The sequence below is a fragment of the Lepisma saccharinum genome, chromosome 16 (genome assembly GCF_977018435.1).
Source record: "Lepisma saccharinum chromosome 16, izLepSacc3.1, whole genome shotgun sequence".
NCBI lineage: Eukaryota > Metazoa > Arthropoda > Insecta > Zygentoma > Lepismatidae > Lepisma > Lepisma saccharinum.
In genome coordinates this window covers 25,850,217-25,873,427 of record NC_139244.1, presented here as the reverse complement: position 1 = coordinate 25,873,427, position 23,211 = coordinate 25,850,217, and the positions used below count along the sequence as shown (strand labels likewise).

The following is a 23,211-nucleotide window of genomic DNA, read 5'->3' as shown; positions in this document are numbered from 1 at the left end:
ATGCACAGATATGCTAATCGGGACTGAACCTATAGCTTACAGTGGTTCGGATCATACTTTGCAATATACCTCCACCGGGTATCGACCCGGACCCCTCGATTACAAGGCCACGACGTGGTATTTAAGGAATTGTTTTTACGTTGACGTTGTCAGTAGCTTGTTTGGAGTCTTGGCAATACTTATGAATTCCACTGTACAAGCAGAAATTCTAAGTAACACTGTAGAACGTGTAATTTTAGTTTCTTTGAAATGATCGTGTCTGATCTTGTCAACTGATGCATTTTTACTACATTACACGGAACAGAGGAGAGAGCACCAGAAATAGATAAAGAAACAAAGGAGAAAGATTGAGACAGAGAAAGAAGGAAAGTTATACAGAAATGAAAGAATGGTATACAAATAGAGGAAGAAGAAAGAATAAGATATAGAAACAAAGGAGGAAAAAGAGGCAAATAAATAGATAAGCAAAGATGAAGAAAGAAAGTAACAAAAGAAAACTTGGGGAGAAAGTGAAAGAGAGGTAGGGAAGCAAAGGACGATGAAAGATAGGAAGAAGCCGAACAAAATGCTCTCTGGCGGTCGAATTTTTCAAGCACTTTTATTTCTCCTGTGTGAAAAATTCAAGTTCACGTTTTCATATCTACAACAAATTTAAAATCCCTTTTTATTCCTATGGTACGTGGGTCACTATTTATATTTTGAGCCTAACAATGAAAAAAAACAGGAATTTGGCATTGAAAACTGCTTTATTGTTTTTCGAAGTATTCTCCTTTATGGTCAATACACTTTTGCATTCGCTCGAACCATTTGTCAAAGCAGTTTTTCCAATCTTCTTGAAACACCTCCATAATATGGTTTTTGAATGTGTCAACGGCGGCTTCCGCCGACGAAAATCGTTGTCCACGCAATTTATTCTTGACATTCGGGAACAAGAAGAAGTCATTGGGTGCCAAATCAGGACTGTACGGCGGATGACCCATCAATTCGATTTTTTGACTGTTCATAAAGTCGGTTGTTAGACGAGATGTGTGACAGCTGGCATTGTCTTGATAAAGAATGATCCGACGGCGTTTGTTTGTTTTCCGTATTTGACCGAAGCCCTCTGGCAAACAAATTGTTGTGTACCATTCAGAGTTGACCGTTCTACGTTCCTCTAAAGGCACAGTTGAAACATGACCAGTTTTCCCGAAAAAACAGGCGACCATTTGTTTCGATGTGCTTCGAGCACGAACAACGTTTGTTGGATTGGGTTCATCTTGAAACACCCATACAGTCGACTGCTGTTTACGTTCCGGCTCATATGCATATATCCATGATTCGTCACCTGTTACAATCTTATATACGTCTTTTGAAGCACCACGATTGTATTTATTGAGCATTTGTTTGCACCAATTGACGCGAGCGTCTTTTTGAGTTTTTGTCAAATTGTGTGGGATCCAACGAGAACGTACCTTTCTCACAGCTAAATGATCATGTAATATTTTATATATGCTGGTGGAACTAATGCCTATGGTTGCCTCAATCTCACAGTATGTCACATGACGATCTTGCAGTATTAGGTTTTGCACAGCATCAATGTTTTCTTGAACGACAACTGATTTTGGACGACCTTCGCGAATCTCGTCGGTGAGCGAATGGCGGCCACGATTAAATTCGTTATACCAGCGTTTCACAGTGGCAAAGGATGGGGCTTCATCGCCAAATGTGGAAGTAAGTTGATCGATGCACTCTTGTCTTGATAATCAACGTCGAAAATCGTAAAAAATCATCACACGAAAATGTTCACGAGTTAATTCCATTTTATTGTTGTCGCGCAATCTCCAAGGCAACATAAACAACACAAATGAAGCTATTGACAAAACATTTGAAGTACGTTATGGTCAATAATGCCAGACGATTCCTTGCAAACGTCAAATCCCGCCTAACTTCAATCAGTGTTGCCAAGGCTCAAAATATAAATAGTGACCCTCGTATCAACTTCCAAGACCTAGCTGTTTCGTCACTGAAACCTTCTCAATAATTTGTGATTACCCTGTACTTCTTGAGTTTTATGGCCATTCTGACACCTCATTGTGTGTCAGAATGACCATGCGGGAGGACGAGCAGTTTTTCTTTAAAACGTTTTCCTACTTTATTTCCTTTTATATCATCTTCATCTTCCAATTCGAATTGTAACTGTGAGTTTTTCAGCCGATCTTTTAGGTTAGCAACATTTGTTACAGGTCCATGACATGTAGAGAGAAGAAGTTTGAAATGAAACAACAGTTTTGAGTGGTCACAAATCAAAATGTAATCGAACCCGGGACCTCTTGATCAGCGTTAAACACTGCACATCCCATTCAAGAAATTAATTTCACTTCACAGAGAAACCTATCATCACTCAGTACATGTAGGTCATGTGATGCTATAGTGTTGACATTTTGAACAGCCCTCGTACATACATAACCTGTTTAGTAACAGTCGGGGATAGGTTCAGCATGCAGACGAACTTGGAGGGAACTAGATCAAGTTGGAAAAACAATTATCTCCCTCCTGGAGACCTCTGTGTGCCATCCCAGTATCTTCAACGTGCGGACGACGACTGAAGGAAGCTATAGACTAATGCATCCAGCATCCCTAAGGACCAGATCTTTATGGAGTGACACGAGAATGATCAATAGACTCCCTTGAGAAGCACAATTCTCTTTTTCTCTCTCTCGAAGGGGAAACGAGGGTGTGAATCAATATTGGTATTAGAAATTACGAATGACATGTTGTCTTTCACGTATCTTCCGTTCCCTTTTCCCTTCTTCTCATCTTCTCCTCACCATTCTCCCTCTCTGTCTCTCCTCTTGAGATTCTTACCTACCCTCTCTCTCTTTCTTTCTCTTTCCCTTCCTTCCTTCCTTCAATTTCAGTCTTTCTCTCTCTCTCTCTCTCTCTCTCTCTCTCTCTCTCTTCTTATTCCCTCTATTTTCAACTTTTACTATTCTCGTACCTTCTTTCTATATCTCTATTCTCTTTTCTCTACTTTCCTCTCTGTATTTCCTTTTAATGTTTGTATTTTCCTTCCTATGTATCTCTCTCTTTCCCTTCTATTTTTCTTTATCGCCTTTTCCACTTACATCTTTCATGTTATCTTTCTTTTTTCGTTGTGTCTTCCTCCTATGGCTTTCTATTTCTCTCTTTTCTTTCTTTCTATTCCATGTGTCTCTCTTTCCTTTTCATCCTTCTCTTATTCTTTCTATCTCCCCTCTCATTCTCTTCTTCCTTGTTTCTTTGTCTTTCACTCTTCTCCTTATCTAATCCTTTATCTTTATCTCATTCTCCTCTCTCTCTTTCTTTTTGTCCTTCTCTGTCTCTTTTCTTCCATATGTTTTTTTTTATTTCTCCCTTTCTTATCCATATTTTTCCTTTATCTTTCTCTTTCTATCATTCTCTCTCTTCCTTTTCACTTTGTCTTTCGCTCTTTTCCTTATCTCATCTCTTTCTCTTTTCTTCTATTTTCTTAACACTTCTCACTCTCTCTCCTTTCTCTTTATATTTTCTGCTGCCTCCTCTCTACGTCCTTCCCCATTTCCAAACTTCACCGTTCTGCCGTATAAACCTTAACATACCTGGAAACAAAATTAAATCTTGATTTACAAGGAAGGACAACGGCATTCTCAGTATCAGGTACAGAAGAGAAGACAGGCACCTTGATTTTATTGCTTCCCGCTATATACGTTTCGTGCTCGTAGTGAATGTATCTCGATGGTGGGAGCGACAGGCTTCCCTCCGGCAATAAATTCATTTATACGCACCCACACCGATGCGTAGACGCATGCACGTCTCGGTTTCCAATAGAGTTATTGCCCCTCCCCACCCCCTCTTCTTCCGTTCCACTCGCAATTTTGTTTGTTGTTTCTTATACAAAAGCGAAAAGGGGACATTAAGAACTCTTAGAATGTTTTGGAAGGGAATTGAAAAGGTTTTTACGTAAGGAAGGGAAGGAGGAAGGGGGTACGCGAGAGAAGAAGGGCAATGTAAGGAGGGGGGAGAGGGGAGAAAGTTCTCTAGAATAATTAAGTTAGCAGAAGCTCAAAAACGCAGAAAGAAATTTATATAAAAGCAGTAATCAGAGATGAAAATAGAACACTTTCAAGACACTTCTACCTTCGCTCTTTCATGTCCCCTCCACCCTCTCTCTCTCTCTCTCTCTCTCTCTCTCTCTCTCTCTGTCTCTCTCTCTGAATTTCGCAGAAGACGAAAGAAGAAAACAAGTTTAGCATTAACCAGATCTCAAGCGGAAAAAATCGGAAAAAATATTCCCTTTTTTTCCGATTCATTCTCCCCCCCTCCCCCCCTCCTCCTCCCCAACCCTACGCACCTTGCTGCTTCCTTGCAATTCTTCCCGGATAAGATTTCTTTCAGAAGTAGCGTTCTTTCTTTGAAAAGGTTTCCTCTTGAATGAGGCGCTGGAAAATTTCTCCGAACACATCTTTCCCTATTCTATATAACCGGAGAGAACTTCTTTGGCAGAGGGGGCGGGGGATGGAGCTCTATTCCCTGTGATTCAAATAACAGTTTCTCCGTACGTCTACGTTGTGCAAACAATAATCGTACGAAACAGATTTCACGTGGGCCGGCCTTTCCGGAGGTTGCTCGGAAAGTAATGTGACTGGATTTTTTTTCGCGAAATATGTAAGGGATACGAATCCATAAGTATTTTTACATGTATAGAAACCTATATCTCTCTCTCTTTCTTTATCACTGGCTTCCTCTCTCCTTCCTTTCCTTTCTCTCTCTCTCTTTGTCTCTCCCATTTTCTCTCTTTTCTCCTCCCTCTTTCTCATTCTCTCTATCCCTTTTTTACCTCTTTCATTTTCCCAATCTCAATGACACAAGTATCAACATAGCGAAACTTCACGTTAATTCTCCTGAAATGTATTGAAGCAAATCTTACAATCCATCACTCTGGATAAATTCGATTGATTGACTGATTTGCTTTATTTTACTTCGCCTATTTTGCCACTTTTGACTAATTTGCGAAGATGGGGATGAGTGGTGATATGATAAAATTGATGAATGGACACTCACAAACATCTATGTCCAGGCCAGGAATTGAACCCGGGACCCGTGGCGTGATGTGCTAACCACTCCGCCATGGGGGCCGGCTGGCTAGATCAGACTTCTTTAGAATGCTGAAGTACATACATTTTGGAACTGTATTCTAAATGTGTACACTATCTGTCAGAATAAACAGTAAGAAGCAAAACGTTTGTTTTCACTATGCACTTTAAATTGATTTTGTCTGATATCGTATTTCAGCTTGGAAACTATTTAAAGAAGCCAGCTTACCCATAACAAAAGTGCGATCAAAAGCTTAATATCAGCCAATCAGATTCAAGAAGGTTAGAGCCAGTCAGAAGCAGTCACCCTTGTACTGCTTAACTAGTTCAGCGCTTGACCAGAGATGGCAGCACTGCGCACTTGATCCGCTTCGATATATGTAATATTCGAGGTGTCTTTTTTCCTCAATCGTTTGTGAGCAACCCTATCGCAAGGTAGAGTTAGGTTTGCATACGAAGTCAGGAGAACACGATAGTTTAAAAGTATGCAGAGCAAATACTACAAACATGCCCGTAACTCTATTCGACGTTCGCTTGGAATTCTATATGTCCCAACATAAGGCAGGCCACGTTCGCATTTCCAAGAAAGGTAGCATATGCCTTTGTAGAAGAAAGATACGGGGGAGGGGGGGAAACCAAAGGTCGATTTCGAACTTAAGGAACCCAGGAGAGGAGGTAGTAACTTTAAAACAAAGTTTCTTCCGAAGCATAAATCTTTTATAGGAACAATCCAAGCACCGAAGCAGGAAATGAGCCTCCCCTCCCCCTTCCCCTGTACACTCCCCTCCCCCGACTCTTAAATTCTGCAGGAAGTTGAGAGATATTACGCCAGGAGGAGGTAAGTGCTGTGTATTTTATATTTTACTTCTCTGCCTTCGCTTCCCCTATAAAACGAGGACATGGGGCCCATATAACTGCGCTGTTTTACGGGCAGGTGGCAGCACCTGTATGTAAGTGTCTTCTCAGTTATGTTCCTTAGTCTCAGTGGAGGGCTGTGATTGGGCGAGGGGACCTTTTCATTTTACTTGGCCGGGTTTTGTTGGCGCTTTTTACCCACAAAGAGGGTGGGAAAAGGGTTATTTGTACTTTAAAGAAAGCGCCTCGGTCCACAGAAGAAGGAATTTGCAAATAAGGCAGTGCTGGGAAGCGAGAACAAAGGGAGTGTGTTGATCTTAGAAAAATTAGTTGGAGCTGTGTTCACGCACTCTTTGTTCGTGAACTGTTTCGAATGTACGACACGCAATATGATTCCATACTTCTGTGATGTAGCACCAGAGAAATGCAGTGTTAGCAAAGAATACGATTTCTCAATCGTGTATAGAGATGTGTTCTCCGGTGAGGTTTCGATCAATGTTCACATATGAAGGGAAATTTCCCTCTTTGCAGGGAAATTTGAACATATCTGGCTCACATATTGCATCCAATCCCCTCGAAGACTTTCGTCGTGTACATTATCATGGGCGTCCGGAAGGGGGGGGGGGCATGCCCACCCCTGGAAAATGAAAGTCAATCAAAAATTATGTATTTCACACATATAATTTAATTTTAGCCACAATAATATGTGTTAATTATTGCATGAACACCATAAATTCAAATCTAAGCAATGTTTTTTTTTAGGGAACAACACTATTTTTAGGGAAAATGTGCCTTGTTTGCCCCCCTGGAAAAGAATACCTTCCTTGCCGCTCCCTGGAAAAATTCCTGCGGACGTCCATGTACATTATTCCCATAAAAATAATAATAATTTGGACTGGGAACGTTTGGCAAAAGAAGTTAAAGGTAAACTATTCGAGATCGGGTTGGGATGGGTATTGGAAGAAGAGCACGTTGACCGAGGAAAGCTTGAACTCGTTAAACAGTCACTCGCCAGCAAGAAATAATGATGGAAACTGCAACGAAAATATCACTAGACCTCCAGGCAAGGGACATTCGGGAATGGGGACAAGCAAATTATATGAATAAAGTAAGGAAGGAAGCAAGAGAGGGATTAGTATGGCTGAGATTGGGGAGTGGAGACACAGTGTGGTGAAAAGATAGGAAGGTACAGTCATGGAAAAAAGTTCTTCCCCATAAGGCTTTAATAGGAGCAAGTAATGCAGGAGGGTAGGCAACACATATTGCACCCTTCGATGATCGGGTGATTTTGCCTGTCTTAACACCGAGAAATGTGTTCCACGCGAAGGTCAACATGACAGGAAAGCAAAGAGGGTCACGTGACTATTGGTTACGTGGAGTGTTGTTCTGCTTCTCCTCGTCCCCAGTTCTTGATCCACATTGCAGAAAAAGTAGAGCTGCATGCAATATATGAAAATAGGTTGTTTTCAACTACACGCTTAATTATAATTTTCCCAATTGTAAATCTATCAGACGTGTCTCCCGATTTAGTCGGGACAGTCTTTTACTTTGAATTCCTGTTTGTCATAGGCGTAACTTGACGGGAGCAGAAAGGGCATTTGTAACCCCCCCCCCCCAAATCAGGTTTCTTAAAGCTGCTAAAACAGGAATTAAATACTATGATTTGACGCGTCCAAAAAAAGTATTATATTGAAAGATTTTTCCCAAATACGTAGATAGAAATTTAATACTTTGCAAGTGTCTCAGATTTGTTTATTGTCACAACTTAGTGTGGCACAGGTCTACTACAAAAGTGGAATTTCGTAACAGAAATATGAACCCACTCCTTTTATTTCGTAGCCGATTTCATCTTGAAACTGAAATTAAGAATATTAGTTAATAATGTCATTGGTAAACAATAAAAAAATGTGTTAGACCCAATTCTTTAATACCTTATCATAATCTTTATCGCAAGTTGAAATTTTGTTGTAAGTCCACTGTATGCAAAAAAAAAAAAAAAGTAAAATTCTCACCTGTGCTTGGCGCTACGCCATGAAGGCGTATAGGGGGTGTGGGGGTAACGCCCCACACTTTCTTGATTCGTTCGTGAGTGGGAGTGATGTGATCAGCATCACGCCGCCCCACACTTTCTTGATTCGTTCGTGAGTGGGGGTGATGTGATCAGCATCACGCCCCTGACCGCCTTTACCACCAGGGTTTCCCCCAGGTACCCATGTCATTCGACGCTGGGTGGGCGCTGGGGCCGCTTCCAACGTTTGAAAAGTTCCCGGGCTTGAACCGGCCGGGAATCGAACCCGGGACCTATAGCATGGTAGTCAGACGCGTTACCGACTGAGTCACCGGCACAGAGAGACTAATCTGAAGTGCATACAGTTTAAAGTTGGATCCGAACCACTATGTGCGATCACCTGGTATCGTACCCCAGACCCCTTGCTTACAAGGCCTTACCACTACGCCATCAGTGAGGCGCACACAATCTTTGTATTTCGACCTTTTTAAACCTATATGTATCATATAAGAGGTTGTTTAACGTTGCTATGCCTCTATGGATTATATTTAGCCAGTATTCGAGCACATAGCGTCAGGTTTCATAGAATATAAGCTTCTCTTCCATGTTTATGGTTTCCTGTCTGCAGTAGAAAAACTGGCAGGTTCCCATAACTTTTCTTTCAATAGTCTTCCAATGGTTGCATATCATATCACTCAAATTTGATTCATTCGTTTCGAACACAATCCCCGATGGCGCAGTGGGATCGTGGGCGCCTTGTAATTAAGGGATCCCGGGTTCGATACTCGGTGGAGGAACATAGTGGTTCGGATCCCCCTTTAAATTATAGGTCCATTCACGATTAGCCTAACAGGACATAAAGTGGACTTAAGACACCAAATCAAGCAACTAACACAATCCCGTTATTGTCCAGATTATCGAATCCAGAACCTTCGTCGCGAATAACATAAGCAGGAAGACAACGTGAAATAACCGAACAGAAACAGAACCTAAAACCTACATCGGATAGATTGGATTAATTCGACGATACAGCACGGGTTCTGAAATGAAAAAGAATACGAAAGTTGAAGGACCTCTATACGCACCCACTTTTCCTCCACTCAATGGGGAAGATATCCTTCTAGCTGAGAAGCCTTTACGTAGGAGTGCCCTGAGGGAACTTCAAGGCCACGACGATAAAGTGTTCTACGTGCAATGACGGGACCAAAACATACGGCAGATAGCTGTGTTCCTCCTTATTTCGTACGCCATTGATAACTGGAACACGTGACCTCGTCTTTGGTAGAGCAGAAGCCTGCTTGCTTGCCACCACCCTTTAGTTCAGTGACCTTCGCCCGTAGTCAGCAAGAGTGAATGACTCACCATATACTTATCTGTGAGGCTACACAAGAATAGATATTTCGTTAGTGGCTGTAAGTATTGTTCAATCTGCAGTTATATCAGTTAACATTTCAATAGTTTCCTTCCTAATGGTTACTTTAGTGATAAACATGTAAATTAGTTCTCGAGAGTGAACGTTTTATCTATTTGAACGGGGGATTTTTATACAGCCTGCATGTATTATTTTTTCCTGAAACAAGAAGTAATTCGAAGACGCAAAAAGAGTTGTATAAGAGTAGTTAACAAAAGGAAAAAGAAGAAGAAATCGAAAATGTAAATGCTGAAATAAATTATGGTAGAGATCGAGTGAATAACATTTTGTCATGGGGCCTCCTCGATGGCGTAGTGATAACGTCGTCGCCTTGTAATCAGTGGATCCCGGGTTTGATACACGGTGGATGCACATAGTGGTTAGTATCCCACTTTAAACTGAAGGTCGAGTCCAGATTAGCATATCTGTGCACCAAACCAAAACTAAGAAAGAAATTGTCACAGTGTAAGAAAATTTCATGTTCAACCACATACGAAACACAAGGGAATAATATATTGCATCTAACCAGCACAATTATGAATCGCAACATATCGTATCAGATCCATTTTTATTATACATGTATGATAATATAAGAGAAGTAGAGGAAAGAGAAAACCAAGCGAAACACGGACGCCTTCTCCAGAATTTCAAATCTCGTTACATAAGGTTCTGGGTTGGAGTCCCGAACAGGCATGACTTTCTTGTTCTTGCCCTTTTATCTGCTTCATTTCATCATAATTCATCGTTATGGTTTACCTGCAGGGGAAGAATACTGGCAATAATTGCCAATACAAAGCCAATGACAAACAGAACAACTCGATTACGGAGGTGCCAAGAAGAAACGAGACTTGACAGTTTCTCCGTCTCTCGGTTTGTCGAATTGAAAATTGCTCTCCCGTTCTCGGTCTCGATTAGTTAAATATAGAAATCGAAAATGTATGTGAATGAATATACATGTATTTTATATATTCCGGTTTTGTAGGAGATTTTGTGAGAGATGAAATGAGTACTCTTCCATCGTATTTATTTTTATATTTTTTATTCCCTGTTCGATGATCGCGACGATAAGGACGAGTGACCATTACATGAAATTGATGACGAAATAGTCAAACACCCCCGACAAGGACGGTACTCAAACCCGGGAACTTTTGCGACGATATCGAATGTCAATCACTTAATGAGCTTGACCACCGAGCCTGCTTAATGTTGTTTCTGTCAGGTAATTCGTAATAATATCCCACATTCACTATCATTTGCTTCATAATTTATCTTATTGTTGTGATTAACCTGAATTCAAAGAATTAGTTGAAAGGCAAAAATGCAAGATTGAATGTCTCTGATGTTACTTCGTGCCGAATAATATGACGTGGTATTATGATATGAATTTATTAATCATATAATATGCCTATTCATTCCATTGATTGATCCCAATTGAGCACACAAAATATGGTATAATGTCCACTCCATGGAGGAGTGGTTAGCACAGCGCGCTACGATGCCATGGGTCCCTGGTTAGAATCTCGACTTGGGCGTGGGTGTCCTTGGTAAGTGTCCCTTCATCAATTTCATCATAGCATCACTCATCTTCATCGTCGCTATTTGCCAAAAGTGAAAGAATAGCAAATCTAAATAACAAACATCCAATCAAATCGAACATCTCTACCGATTTAATGCTATACGGTACCGAATTCCCACTTTATTACTGCATCTTAAGTCATTTTACAGCATCTCAATTGTTTTCCGATTCGAAAACATTTGGAATGTTGTTTTGTGCAGTTGATTGTGCATTGTTTCGTTGTTTGGATTGTTTAATTAACGTCGCATTAATTAGTTTTAGACCAATCGTGACGGGGGAAGCAAGAGCACAAAGGAAGCGAAAAAGACAAGGAAGAGACCACGGCTTTCTTTAAAGATAGCATCCCGTGAATACAACTCAAGTGACTGCAGAATATTATGAATAAAATTTATTTCGCTTTTTCCTTTTATTTCTGTTTCAGTTATTTTACTTCGCTTTTCTTCTACCACTCGCGTTACTCTTGTCGGTGAGGAAGAATTATAAACTCGTGAAATGGACGATGGTACAAAAAAATATATGCCTCTCCCACGGTTCGAAACTGTCAGTACAAAATATTGTCTTATTTTTAAAATTTACGGGCAAATATGGTTTGTCACGTAGCAATTTTCGCTTATCTCTTTCTCAAGGGGTTCCATTGCCTCTCTGATGTCGTAGTGGTAACGTCTTCGCCATGTAATGAAAGGTTTCCGAATTCAATACCAAATAGAGAGGATTTGGTTCGGATCCCATTTTAATCTGTAGGTCCAGTGCATGAACTGGACTTAAACAATTAACGTGTGGCATGTGGTCTGTGATGAGAACCATCATTTCAGCGAACCTCTTGACAATGACTCTAATATCACTTGAAAGAATAGTATTTCCTTACGAGTAGCTCTTGTCAAGAAACCAGTTCCTGAAATTTTCTTCTGGAGGCATCGTAGCACCCAGCTGTTTGTTGTGGCTGGGGCACGAGTCATGTGACTCATGCTATCAAAGCTCAATCCTTCCCGAGAACTCAGAATCACCAGGCAAACTTAAGCGAATATCTTGTTATTTGGGTTGCATAAACAACAGGCTTTAAGACGTTACGAAATTCTACGTCCCGTGGCCCAGGTATTTTTTTCTAAGACTGTACATATGAATGTATAATATGTAAGGGGAATGACGGGACGGATCACCTGTTCCCATGCCCGGGAACGCAAGCCCTGCGGGAAAAATGGCTGAGGGGTGTGGGAAATGAAGAAGCGATCAAATTAGTTGTGGAACAGAGTGCAGTAAGTGTGGAAAAGTTGGGGAAAGTGGGAGTGTTTTTGGGGAAAGTGAAGGAAAAGAGAAGTGAGGCGAGGAAAAAGAAAGGAAGAAGAACGAGTGGAGTGAATGAGCTGTTAGGGGAGGGGAAAGAATGTGTATATAGGGGACAAACTAAGAGACAGCATAAAAGATAAACTCAATGCAAATATATATATTGTAAAAAAAAATCCAAATGTTATATATTGCGTACAACCTATAGCTCGCACATGAAAGAATAAATCCTAACTAATCAACTTACTTTTAAAAATCATTGTAAAGACTCAACTGGTATATACCTAATCGTTTCATAAAAACTTCCATATTTTATACAAATTTCGGAAAATGTGCAACTTGATATCAGTAATTCCATTTTCTGTTATTTTCGTTCATTCTGTCAGTCCTAGCCCGACCCTGTGGCCGAGTGGTTAGCACATCGCGCTGCGACGCCAAGGGTCCCGGGTTCGAATCCCGGTCGGGCTTGGTTGTTTGTGAATGTCCATTCATCAATTTCATTATTTCATCACTCATCCCCATCTTCGCAAATTAGCCAAGAGGCACAAAACGCGAAGTAAAATAAACTAAATCAAATAAAAAAAAAAATCTGTCAGTCCTAATATTTCTGTAGGTTGATGCTTTCTATGGCTTGCCTAATAATACTTAACAACAATACTAATAATGGCGAACTTTTGTGACTGCATATATCAATTTTTCTGGTATGAAGGGAAAATTCTATGAAAAATGGAAATTTTGTAGCTTGGAAAGGGTAATCCTGCTCTTAAATTGTGGCAACACTGGCTGCAGCATTGTTGCCAAGTGTACCGTCAAACGGGGTAACTTCGTATAGATTTTGGCATATTCTAATGTGTCCTGCAAAATCCGTGGCGAGTGACAACACGAAATTTATACGCGAGGAACACTTTGTCCTTTATAAATAGAGCCCGGAAGTTCAGGCATTTATTTTCGTTAAAATAGGCAGGCAAAAAGGCATTTATAATGTGGAAAATAGGCACTAAAAATGAAAAAAAAGCAAAATAAACCGAAAAAAGGCACATTTGGAAGTCGCTTACTTTTATCTATAATTTCTGGCAACATGTTAAAATCTACATTGGGAAGTAAAAAAAAAGTAAAGTAAAGTGTTCCCCTGTGCATAGCACCACGCCATTAAGGCGTATAGGGGGTGTGGGGGTAACGCCCCACACTTTCTTGATCCGGTCGTGAGTGGGGGTGATGTGATCAGCATCACGCCCCTGACCGCCTTTACCCCCCAGGGTTTCCCCCAGGTACCCATGTTATTCGACGCTGGGTAGGCGCCGGGGCCGCTTCCACCGTTAGAAAAGTTCCCGGATTTGAACCGGCCGGGGATCGAACCCGGGACCTTGAGCATGGTAGTCAGACGCGTTACCGACTGAGCCACCGCGGTGGCTTCACATAACATTGGGAAGAGCATTTCAATTTTCTCCGTCTTGATTGCACATAACTACAAGGTGCTTTTTAAGTTCTCAACATTCATTGATAGTCGTCTGTCAGAGACAATGTTTTTCATAATAGAAAATGATCTTTCTACTTCCCCAGACGTTATTGGAGCATACATAAAAAGCTAATGTAGCTGGACTCATTTCGGTAACAGCATTTTCAACTTTTAGAATATCACAATTTTTTTTTCAATTGTTTCAAGTCCTCATTTGCACTCACTACCCTTTTGCACTTTTCCGCAACACCTGACCCCTTTTCTCCTGGCACTTCCATCATCTGCTGCATAGATTCCTCGAACATTTTCATGGATGCTATAATTGTAATTGTCTCTGGGAATGCACAATAATATGCAAAAATAAACTTGAATAGCACAGGAGTTTCTTTCACTTCACGAATTGAAGCCGCTTCATTTTCTGGAAGAGCATCGATCACCTCACTGATTTTTTCAAGGTTGTTAGCATAATATATAGCTGCTGATATCCAGGTTCCCCATCTGGTCAAGACTGGTTGCGGAGGTAAACTAAGCTCAGATGCAACTTCCTTAAATTTTCGGGTTCGAGAGGGAGATTTCAGAAATATCTTCTGTGTGTTCGAAATGAACCTGTCCACTTCAGCAGTCAGTCATGCACAAGGAAATGTTAACCGAAAGGCAATATCCTATCTGAGCATGAAATACATTTTTCTCACACTTTTCTCCTTCAGCAATGTTGAAACATGCATGAGTTCAATATTACTTAAATAAGGCGAAAATTATTCACATAATAAACGGAAGAAAAATTATTTATATACACATTTTTTTTAAAAAAAATGGTCAAATTTCATTGAAAAAGGCAAAAAAAGGCATTTTAATTAAAAATAAGCAGTGGGGTCCCAAATAGGCAAAATAGGCAAAATGAAAAGGCTTCTAAAACATTCGAAACAACATAAGAAACGTATATCCGGAAAAATTTTATGAATATATGCAGTAGATAAAAAGAGGCATTTTACCAAACTTCCGGGCTCTATTTATAAATGTACTGAGGGACCAAAGAAATTCCAGAATATTAAGGGGGGCAAATACGTCAGCATTTTCGTGACGAAGTTACCCCAGCAAATCTGCTTACGTTCCTAGCAGGTCAAAATTACCCCCATGAAGAGGTAAGATCGTCACGATTCCGCGACCGTTTTTCCCTTTCCGATCAGTTGCAAAGCCTTCTGCACCTGATCAGAGGTATAGTTGTGATATTTCCGACCACCAACCACCTTCTTATATGTCCTTGGCATCGTGTACGAGAAAATGCTGCAAACAGCGCCAATGCAGAATGCACTTGCACACAACACACTTCCTCCCTTGATGTCCGCTCCAGAACTGCACCTGTGTGGCTTCACACTCCCTTTGTTCCACCAGTATGTGACTCCTACCGGCATCTATCGGTCTCATGTCGAAGTTACCCCGTTTGACGGTAATTCTGCATTTGCGTGCCTGAACTGAAAGACTTGAATTTCGTTTCCTTTTCGGTTCCTTCTAAAATTAATTTTATTCTTGAATTCTCGCTGTGACCGAAACTACGCGCTTCTACAGAAAATTAGATCAACGGGGTGCGGATGGGTGCGATCAATATTTAGCCAAAAAACGTCTTTTCGATATATTTATTTTCACATTCATGCATATTGCGGCTTATAATAATAATTGCTACATAGATGTCCATTTAGTACAGAAACTAAAATTATAATTAAATTAAATTCTGTAGACTTACAATAAAGTTACACGTTTGCTTTAGCATTTGTTACAAGAAACATAGCAATTGTTTTCTGTACAATCATCGGCAATAAAAATGGCACAGCAAGATCCTGAAATACTCGTTTCCCTACAATGTGTTATGTGCGTTGCCTAAATATACGGGGATAAGTGGATTTTAATAGCAAATTTTCAATGGCAACTTCTACAACCGCCTTAGAGTTAGGCAACACACATAGGGAAGCGAGTGCTGTGCCATTTGTATTGCCTGTGATTGTACATAAGAAAGTAGACTTATCTAGCATATTTTATAATAATTTTTTTTTAAAAGAAAATATGGAATGTGAAAGGAGACAATAATATATTTTGGAGAGAAGCGTATGGAAGCAATTTTAGAACTAATTTACATACAAGGTTAAATAGAACCGTAACAAAGAAATTGTTCCTGTCCGCTTCAAAAGAAGTTTTTCTAATGGTAGCTAAAGAATATTGAGCTAATCAGGATACAACTATTTCCACCAAATCTCGAGGAACAGGACTTGTACATAACTTTCGTTCATAATTTGCCTGCGTTATTGGGCTTGGGAAAGGAGGTGGCGCAGCCTTTGAAAGTGTCAGACCCTTATTTGTCTCGCCGGCGAGCAGCGTTCGGCACTGGACGCACGAAAGTAAACGATGTCGGTCGAATACAACCGAACCTTTATTACTTTCATAACATCTCTATTACTGAATATTGAATTATGAACAGTTTGTTGTAGTTATTTACTATCGTCACACGGTGTTGAGAGAAACGGGGAGAAGCGAAGTAAAATTTAACAAATCAATCAATATTTACACTTTATTGATTCTATTCTGCCCTATTCATTAGGTTTATTCCTAGGAGCCGAGGTTCCTGCATCAGCCAAACTATTTGAAATTCTTATCATTAAAAAAATATTAATAACTGAATTTTTTTTCATATTTTGGATGCAAAATACTTTCAAATAGGATTAATTTTTGCATTCCTCGCCCCATCACATTTAGATCCCATATCACTGCGCCACCTGTGTTTTCAGAATTCAGCTGCGCTGTAAAGGATTGTAAAAATCTTATCAGAAACACCGTTCTTAGGAAAAATTTGTGCCACTACGTTGATTTCCAGTGATATAATATCACAATCCCCGAGGTACACTTTCCCTCCAAACCATTATCAAAAAGGTTAAGCTAATGAAAATAGTCCCAGGTGCATCATAGAGGCATTACTTCTCCATTTTATACGCAAGAGGAGGGGATCTGTGTGAAATATCATATGGTAATTATCGCCCAATCATAAATCACGTTCATCTGTTTGCGTCCCTATTTAATTCCCGCTCACAGGAGAGCGCTCGCTGTGTTTGCCTTTGTTCTTCTGCAGTGTATCCGTCCGCGCGGCGTAGGAAGACTGGAGAGGGAGTGGATTGTCATGGGCCACATTGAGCAACTAACGAACCTTTTCAGGCCCCGCATGTCTTGCGACGAACCTCGCTTGTATGCTAACGCTGGGATTCTTTTGAGAGCGCGGGACACAATAGCACTTGTTAGGTAGCACATTAGCTGTGCTAAAGAAGGAAGAGCAGACAGTCTGGGAACAGTGTTGCCATAACTGATTTCAAAATCCCATTTCCAATTTCCCACTTTCGTCCAATTTTCCCCTTCATCTTTAAAACATTGAAACCCACAATCACAAAACTTCATCGGCAACTAGACCTTCAAATCACTGATATGTACAAAACAACACAAATTTTCAATTAATAAATTGTGATATCCCACATAGCTTACTTCTGTAGGGAACTATTTACATAAGAAAAGAAGAGAGCAAAAAGTACAAAATTTGAAGTTTCTTCTGGGCCTATTTATTTTCACACACTTTTTGTTAGTGTAATTGTTTAAGCCGAGTTGCAGCGTGTAAAGTCCTTGTCATGCTTACTATACAGTGACGTATGCTTTCACATGAACTACACTTTTGTATCACTCCGCGAGATGCTCGGAAATGTTCTCCGTCGCATTCGCGTTGTTGAAGTGGCGGACGAAGCGTTGCGAAACGCTCCTCCTAACAGCTGATCCGGAGAGGGGAAGTGGAGGGGAATCTCGGAATCTTACAGCAGGAAGTCAAACAAATATCATGTAATGGAAAGCTATTGAATTAATTCACAAATTCGGAAAAAAAAAAATCAACTGAATCGTACTTGTTCATAACAAATCTTTCATTTATAAATATAAACCTAATAGTATTTTTAATAAATAATAAAAACAGCAAACTTACCATTATGATGACTGTAACTCCTCTACTCCACTCATAACTTCATCATCGGAAGTGGCATCACTTGATGTTCCTGATCCAATTTCAATTATGAGTGGGTCCACAGTCTTGTCAATCAAATTATCCAGGTCCCAAAATTTTTGTTCCTTGTTGATTGCGTGCTTAACGTAGCTTTTCCACTTATCAGGTGTCACTAGCTGTAATCCCTCGTGAAATAACGACTCCACTTCGTTCAACTTGAAATGTTTGTTGTTGGAAGCAACGTAACGCTTCACCTCACTCCACACTAATTCAATGGGATTGAATTCGAAGTGATATGGAGGTAACCTAAGAACCGAATGTCCCGCTTCTCTAGCTGCTCGGTCCACTCTATATTCACGGTACATTCCTTTCACACCATCCACAACTTGCAGGAGTTCAGCTTTAATCATGCAATCTGTCCATGCGAACTTTTTTTGGTTTTGCTCGGTTTCCTCGCGAGCCTTCTGCGAAAGCCACTGCTGGATATCCCCTTTCCGCCATGCATTGGTCGGCACATTCTCGAGGCGAACGGAATGGTAAGGAGCATTATCCATAACAATGATGCTGTTTGGCTGTAATTTCGGTAAAATACTGGCGAACCACTCCTCGAAACGTCGTCCATCCATTTCCTGGTGATAGTCGCCGACACCTTTCTTGGCACGAAACAACAAACAACCGCCATCCACAAAACCTTCGTCGCTTCCGATGTGAACGACAATGAGCCTCCCCCCTTTCCCTGACGGCTGCTTTGATCCAACACTGAGTCCATCAAGGAAAGCCTGTCGGTGCGAAACCACTGTTGTGTCTTCCCAAGTTTCGTTTACAGTATGTCCAGCATTAACCCACGTTTCGTCCAAATAATAAATGGTTCTGTTTTCTTGGCGGTATCGCTTTATTGAACGCAGATATTGGTGTCGCCAGACAACAATGTCATCTCGTTCAATCAGAGCTGAAGATCGCTTTCTTTTCGTAAACATGAAACCCAAGTCATGTAGCACACGATTCATTGTTCGGGGAGACACGGACGGCAAATCAGGATCACTCGCGATTGCAGCGGTCACTTTCTCAACAGTTGGAATTTCATTTCTCCCGTTGCCCCAGAACATGTGAACTTTCCTACGAATTGCACTCTTCGTGAAGTCATCCATTGTGGCCATCCGAGTTAACTTCCCGATCGCACGAGGTCTTTTCTTCCCAGGCGTTGTCACCCTTCCTGTTTGCCGAAATTCCTTCTTCATTTTAAAAATAGCGCTCTCGCAAACACCTGTCATACACGAAGTTTTTTCAACACTTGCACACACAGACTCACCCGGGCAAGCACGCCGCAAATACGAATAAACATTTAAAACAATTTGCTTCGCCTGACTATTCAAAGGTTTCCCTTTCCGGTGCGCTTTGAAATAACAAGCCGGTGAAACGACCGAACTGCTAGCAGACGACGCCATGTTTTTCTACTGAGTACTGAAGCAGACAAATATAAGCTTGCTCTTAGCCTCTTTGTGAACTCCCATCTTTGTTGCTGGCTTGGCCAGCGAACCAATGTATTTGACATTCTCTATCTTACATTTACCATGAAAGAGGTAATAAATACTTTTAATTCTAAAGAATGTTCAATATTTACTATTTTCAATCTATATTTTTTTTTACTTCATACGTCCTTGTTTGTTATATTCTAAGGAACTATATTCTTGTGCGCAACATTCGGAAACGCGGCTAGGCTGGGCTCGTTGCCAACCCCTCAGTATTAACAGGTTCGATTTTTTAATAAATTAAATTTAAAACCCTAATATACTTCTTGAATCTCAACAAATATTAATATCAGAAATAATATTTCTCTCACAAAAACACACTTCTGGAATATCCTAACCTAATGAAACTCTTCTCTAACGACTCTCTCCGAAGGCATGCAGTGACAAACAAAAGTTGCAGGGTTGCAATGCTGATAATACGTCACTGTAAAGTAAGCATGACAAGGAGTTTAGACCAATTTGTGCGTTTTCAAACGTAGTGTAATATTATTAATGTTTATACCATATTGCCACACAAACTTTTATAGGGCATGGAGCCAATTAAGGCAGACAATCTACTATTTTGATTGTCCATTCAGAAGTCAAGAAACATTTGTCGATGCAATTTTTAGTAGCTTTTACATAGATTAATATCAGATTAAAATTAGCTTACAAGTGTCAGATGATTAGATATGTACATAATATAGACTGGTGCTGCCACCTCTTGTCGAAAAAGAAACGTAAACATTTTCTAATGCAGCCTCAAGTTCACATTTCCACATATATTTTCTCATTTCTTTTAGTGCTAATGACTATCTGAAGAAATACTATGTGAGTTGCTTATCAATTTTTGCTTTTTTCTCTGTCCGATGTAAGAATGAACAGCATGAACGTGACTTCTGTGAAATTCTATGATGGGCAACTGAACAGATATCTTGTTGTTTTTATTGTTAATAACATAAATAAAGTTAAGTTAGACAGTATTCAAACAGAGTAACCAAAGAAAATCTCGTTAGATCGAAAAAATCTATGTAAAATGCAGGAACTGGATTATGTTTCCATGTTCTATGTCTATCCAAAGAATAAATTGTTCCACAGTTTTCAAAATTCAAAAAATTGCAGTTTTATGTTTTCTGTGAGGGATCATACTATCATACAGCATAAACTTTAAGACAAAAATTTTCAACTTTTAAAACTTTCAGATGTATACAAGTTAAAAACATAATGGAATAACTATGTAAAAATTATGGAAAACAGTTGTACAAATGTTAAGTCATCTGGTGGATCAAGTATGAAAGTCTCCAAAATAATAATAATACTAATAATAATAGTTTATTTTAAGTGCCGCGCACAGTATACAAACTCATACAGCACTAAGTCAAGTAAAATGTACAAAATTACATCATACTACATCATAATAATAGCTCTCATGAAATAGTCACTGTCGATCTTGATAGCATAATTTATACAAATGCACTTACTTTGTTTCTACTTCATAAGTACAATGTTTGTAATTCAAGTGATTCCAACCATTCATCAGATTTAAGTGTTACATAACAATTTTGGGTTTTCATACACAATAATATAATTTCTGAACTGGTTCTATTTTTTCAGTGTGGCATTTAATAATTATAACATTCGAATAAAAACTAGTTTATTTTTTTAGTTTAATTTAGTTATTATTTTATAATAATCATAACCGTGATCATTATTATTATTATTACTATTTTATTCTAACTTTATCAATCACCAAATCCCCCTTACCAAAATTTCTGGTGACGCCCGTGCGTGCAGTGGGATGCATATGTATTTTGCCAAGCAAATTGTCCATCACCGTGTTTATTTTCTTTGCTTTACCTAATGAGAACTTCTACAATTGAAACAAAATACCCAACTGACAACCTTGCACAAGCATACGTAAAAATCCACCACTTAAAAAACACATGGCATGCAAGATACAAAAGTAATTAAAACAGCAATATTTATGCATCCCACTGTATCACTCAACATAGCTGCTATATTGAAATTGTGGGACCTTATGAACTGTACAGTTATCGACCAATGTATTATAACATCGGAATCAACAAATAGGAAATATACTATGTCAGAAACAGGAGCGTATATATTTAGGGCTAGCTAGGCTGTCTGCGAAGCCTGAAGTCTAGAGAATAAAATACAGTAAAAAAAATCTATCACAAATTGTAAATAAATATTATTCATATCAGTGAGATGATGATGCTGATTCTGGAGTTGGCAACCTGATTTCTTATGAGTTGGCAACCTGATTTCTTATGAGTTGGCAACCTGATTACTTATGAGTTGGCAACCTGATTTCATATGAGTTGGCAACCTGATTTCCTATGAGTTGGCAACCAGATTTCTTATGAGTTGGCAACCTCATTTCTATTCATAGTCTAGGACCACGTGACATAGTCCAGATATTGGACTCAGTAAGTCAGTATACGCCACTGGTCAGAAATCATTTAGTTTTGTAAACATTAACTTAGTTCCTACAGTTAGATAACGAACAGTTGTTTGCGCACAGCTGTTGGGTATAGATCAACGCAATGTGTCAAATCAACTTCCCTTTTTACTCTTCCGTTCTAACTTTCTTGTACAATCAGGGAAGCAGATTTCTGATAAAGTATTTTGCGTTTTTATCCAGACACAGTGTTTCACTTTCCATGCTGTTTTCCTGTCATGAAGCAACGTGGAAAATCGAAGTGCTATTTCACGTACAAAGGAAATCGAGACAAGAAGAAAAAACCTCGACGGCCAAAAGGAAACGTGATCTCTTGATGTCTGCTCTCCGGTGCATGGAGCAAGATATTTTAGTTAAGTGTTGCCAACCGACAAAATTAACAGCTGAATTTGAATTGTCCTGATTTCAGTGACGACTCTCCACGGGGGTTCAAGGAGGATTGGACCAGTCTGTTTACCTCAACATCTCAAGCAAACAAGAGAATCTGGACAAATAAGTGCTCTTAAGCTAAAACAAGCACTTTTATTTTGTCTGGCATTCAGATCTACATGAAATGTGATCGACTCTCCCAGAAAATATTGCCAATGCTTTTTTTCCCTCACTCGTTTGTTTTTCTCTGGATTTTTTTTAGATTCTAAGCGACTGGAATAAAATGTAATCTGGAAGAAGTGTTGCCAACTCATACAAATTCAAACTAAACTATCGATAATAATTTAGAGGCCAAAAGTAGAACTGATCTTCCCTGAACTATCAGAGGAAAATATTTTGGATAAGTTTTGCCCATTCACAAAATTATGAGCCGACCTCCGTGGCGGAGTGGTTAGCACAGCGTGCTACGACACCAGGGGTCCCGGTTTCGAATCACTGTTAGAGCATGGGTGTTTTTTTGTGAGTGTCTCTTCATCATATCATAATACTCATCTTCGCGATTAGCAAAAGGTGGCGGAAAAGAGAAGTAAAATAATCCTTTCTTTAAGCAACAAAAAATTAATTATTTTGGTGAAGTGCTGCCAATTCGTAAAATTATGAACTAAATTACAGAGCTAATGCACATTGCAGATAAAAGTGTATTTGCCTATCGTTGCATGAACCAACATACATGTATTTGGAATGAGTGATGCCTGTTCATGTTGGAACTTTTCTCTCCAGAGACATGCGTAACGTGACAGCCAGAGGGAAACGTGCCCGCTTGATTTATGTCCTTTGGAGCATGGAGCAAGAGATTTTAGGTAAGTGTTGCTAACTCAAAATTGTTGTTTACACTAAGTAAAAATTTAACTCTAACGTAGAGCGTATAAACAGAGGACATTCGAACTGGTAACCCAAACCCTGAAAAAACTTATGAAATAAATTTCATTCGATTCTACACAGACAAGAGTCCCGACTCCCGAAGATGAGGCAGGAAACAAATAAATGGCCCGCCATTTTCGTACAGCCGCGATCGAGGCCTGGATTTAGTGTACTTGAGGCCGGGTGGGGGGGGGGGACAAGGGGGGTTATAAAGATACCGAGTGGCCACAATT

General features: G+C 39.7%; 1 protein-coding gene across 1 annotated transcript; it reads right to left on the bottom strand.

The window, feature by feature from the left end:
- Positions 1-17,682: 17,682 nt before the first annotated feature.
- Positions 17,683-18,936, bottom strand: LOC146000533 (uncharacterized). The gene has a single exon (XM_083138279.1). It carries the CDS (start codon positions 18,934-18,936, stop codon positions 17,683-17,685), a length of 1,254 nt encoding a protein of 417 aa, XP_082994405.1.
- Between the last annotated feature and the right edge of the window lie 4,275 nt (positions 18,937-23,211).

Coding starts and splice junctions, on each gene's coding strand:
- LOC146000533 (XM_083138279.1), bottom strand. CDS start 18,936: ATGAAGAAGGAATTTCGGCAAACAGGAAGGGTGACAACGCCTGGGAAG.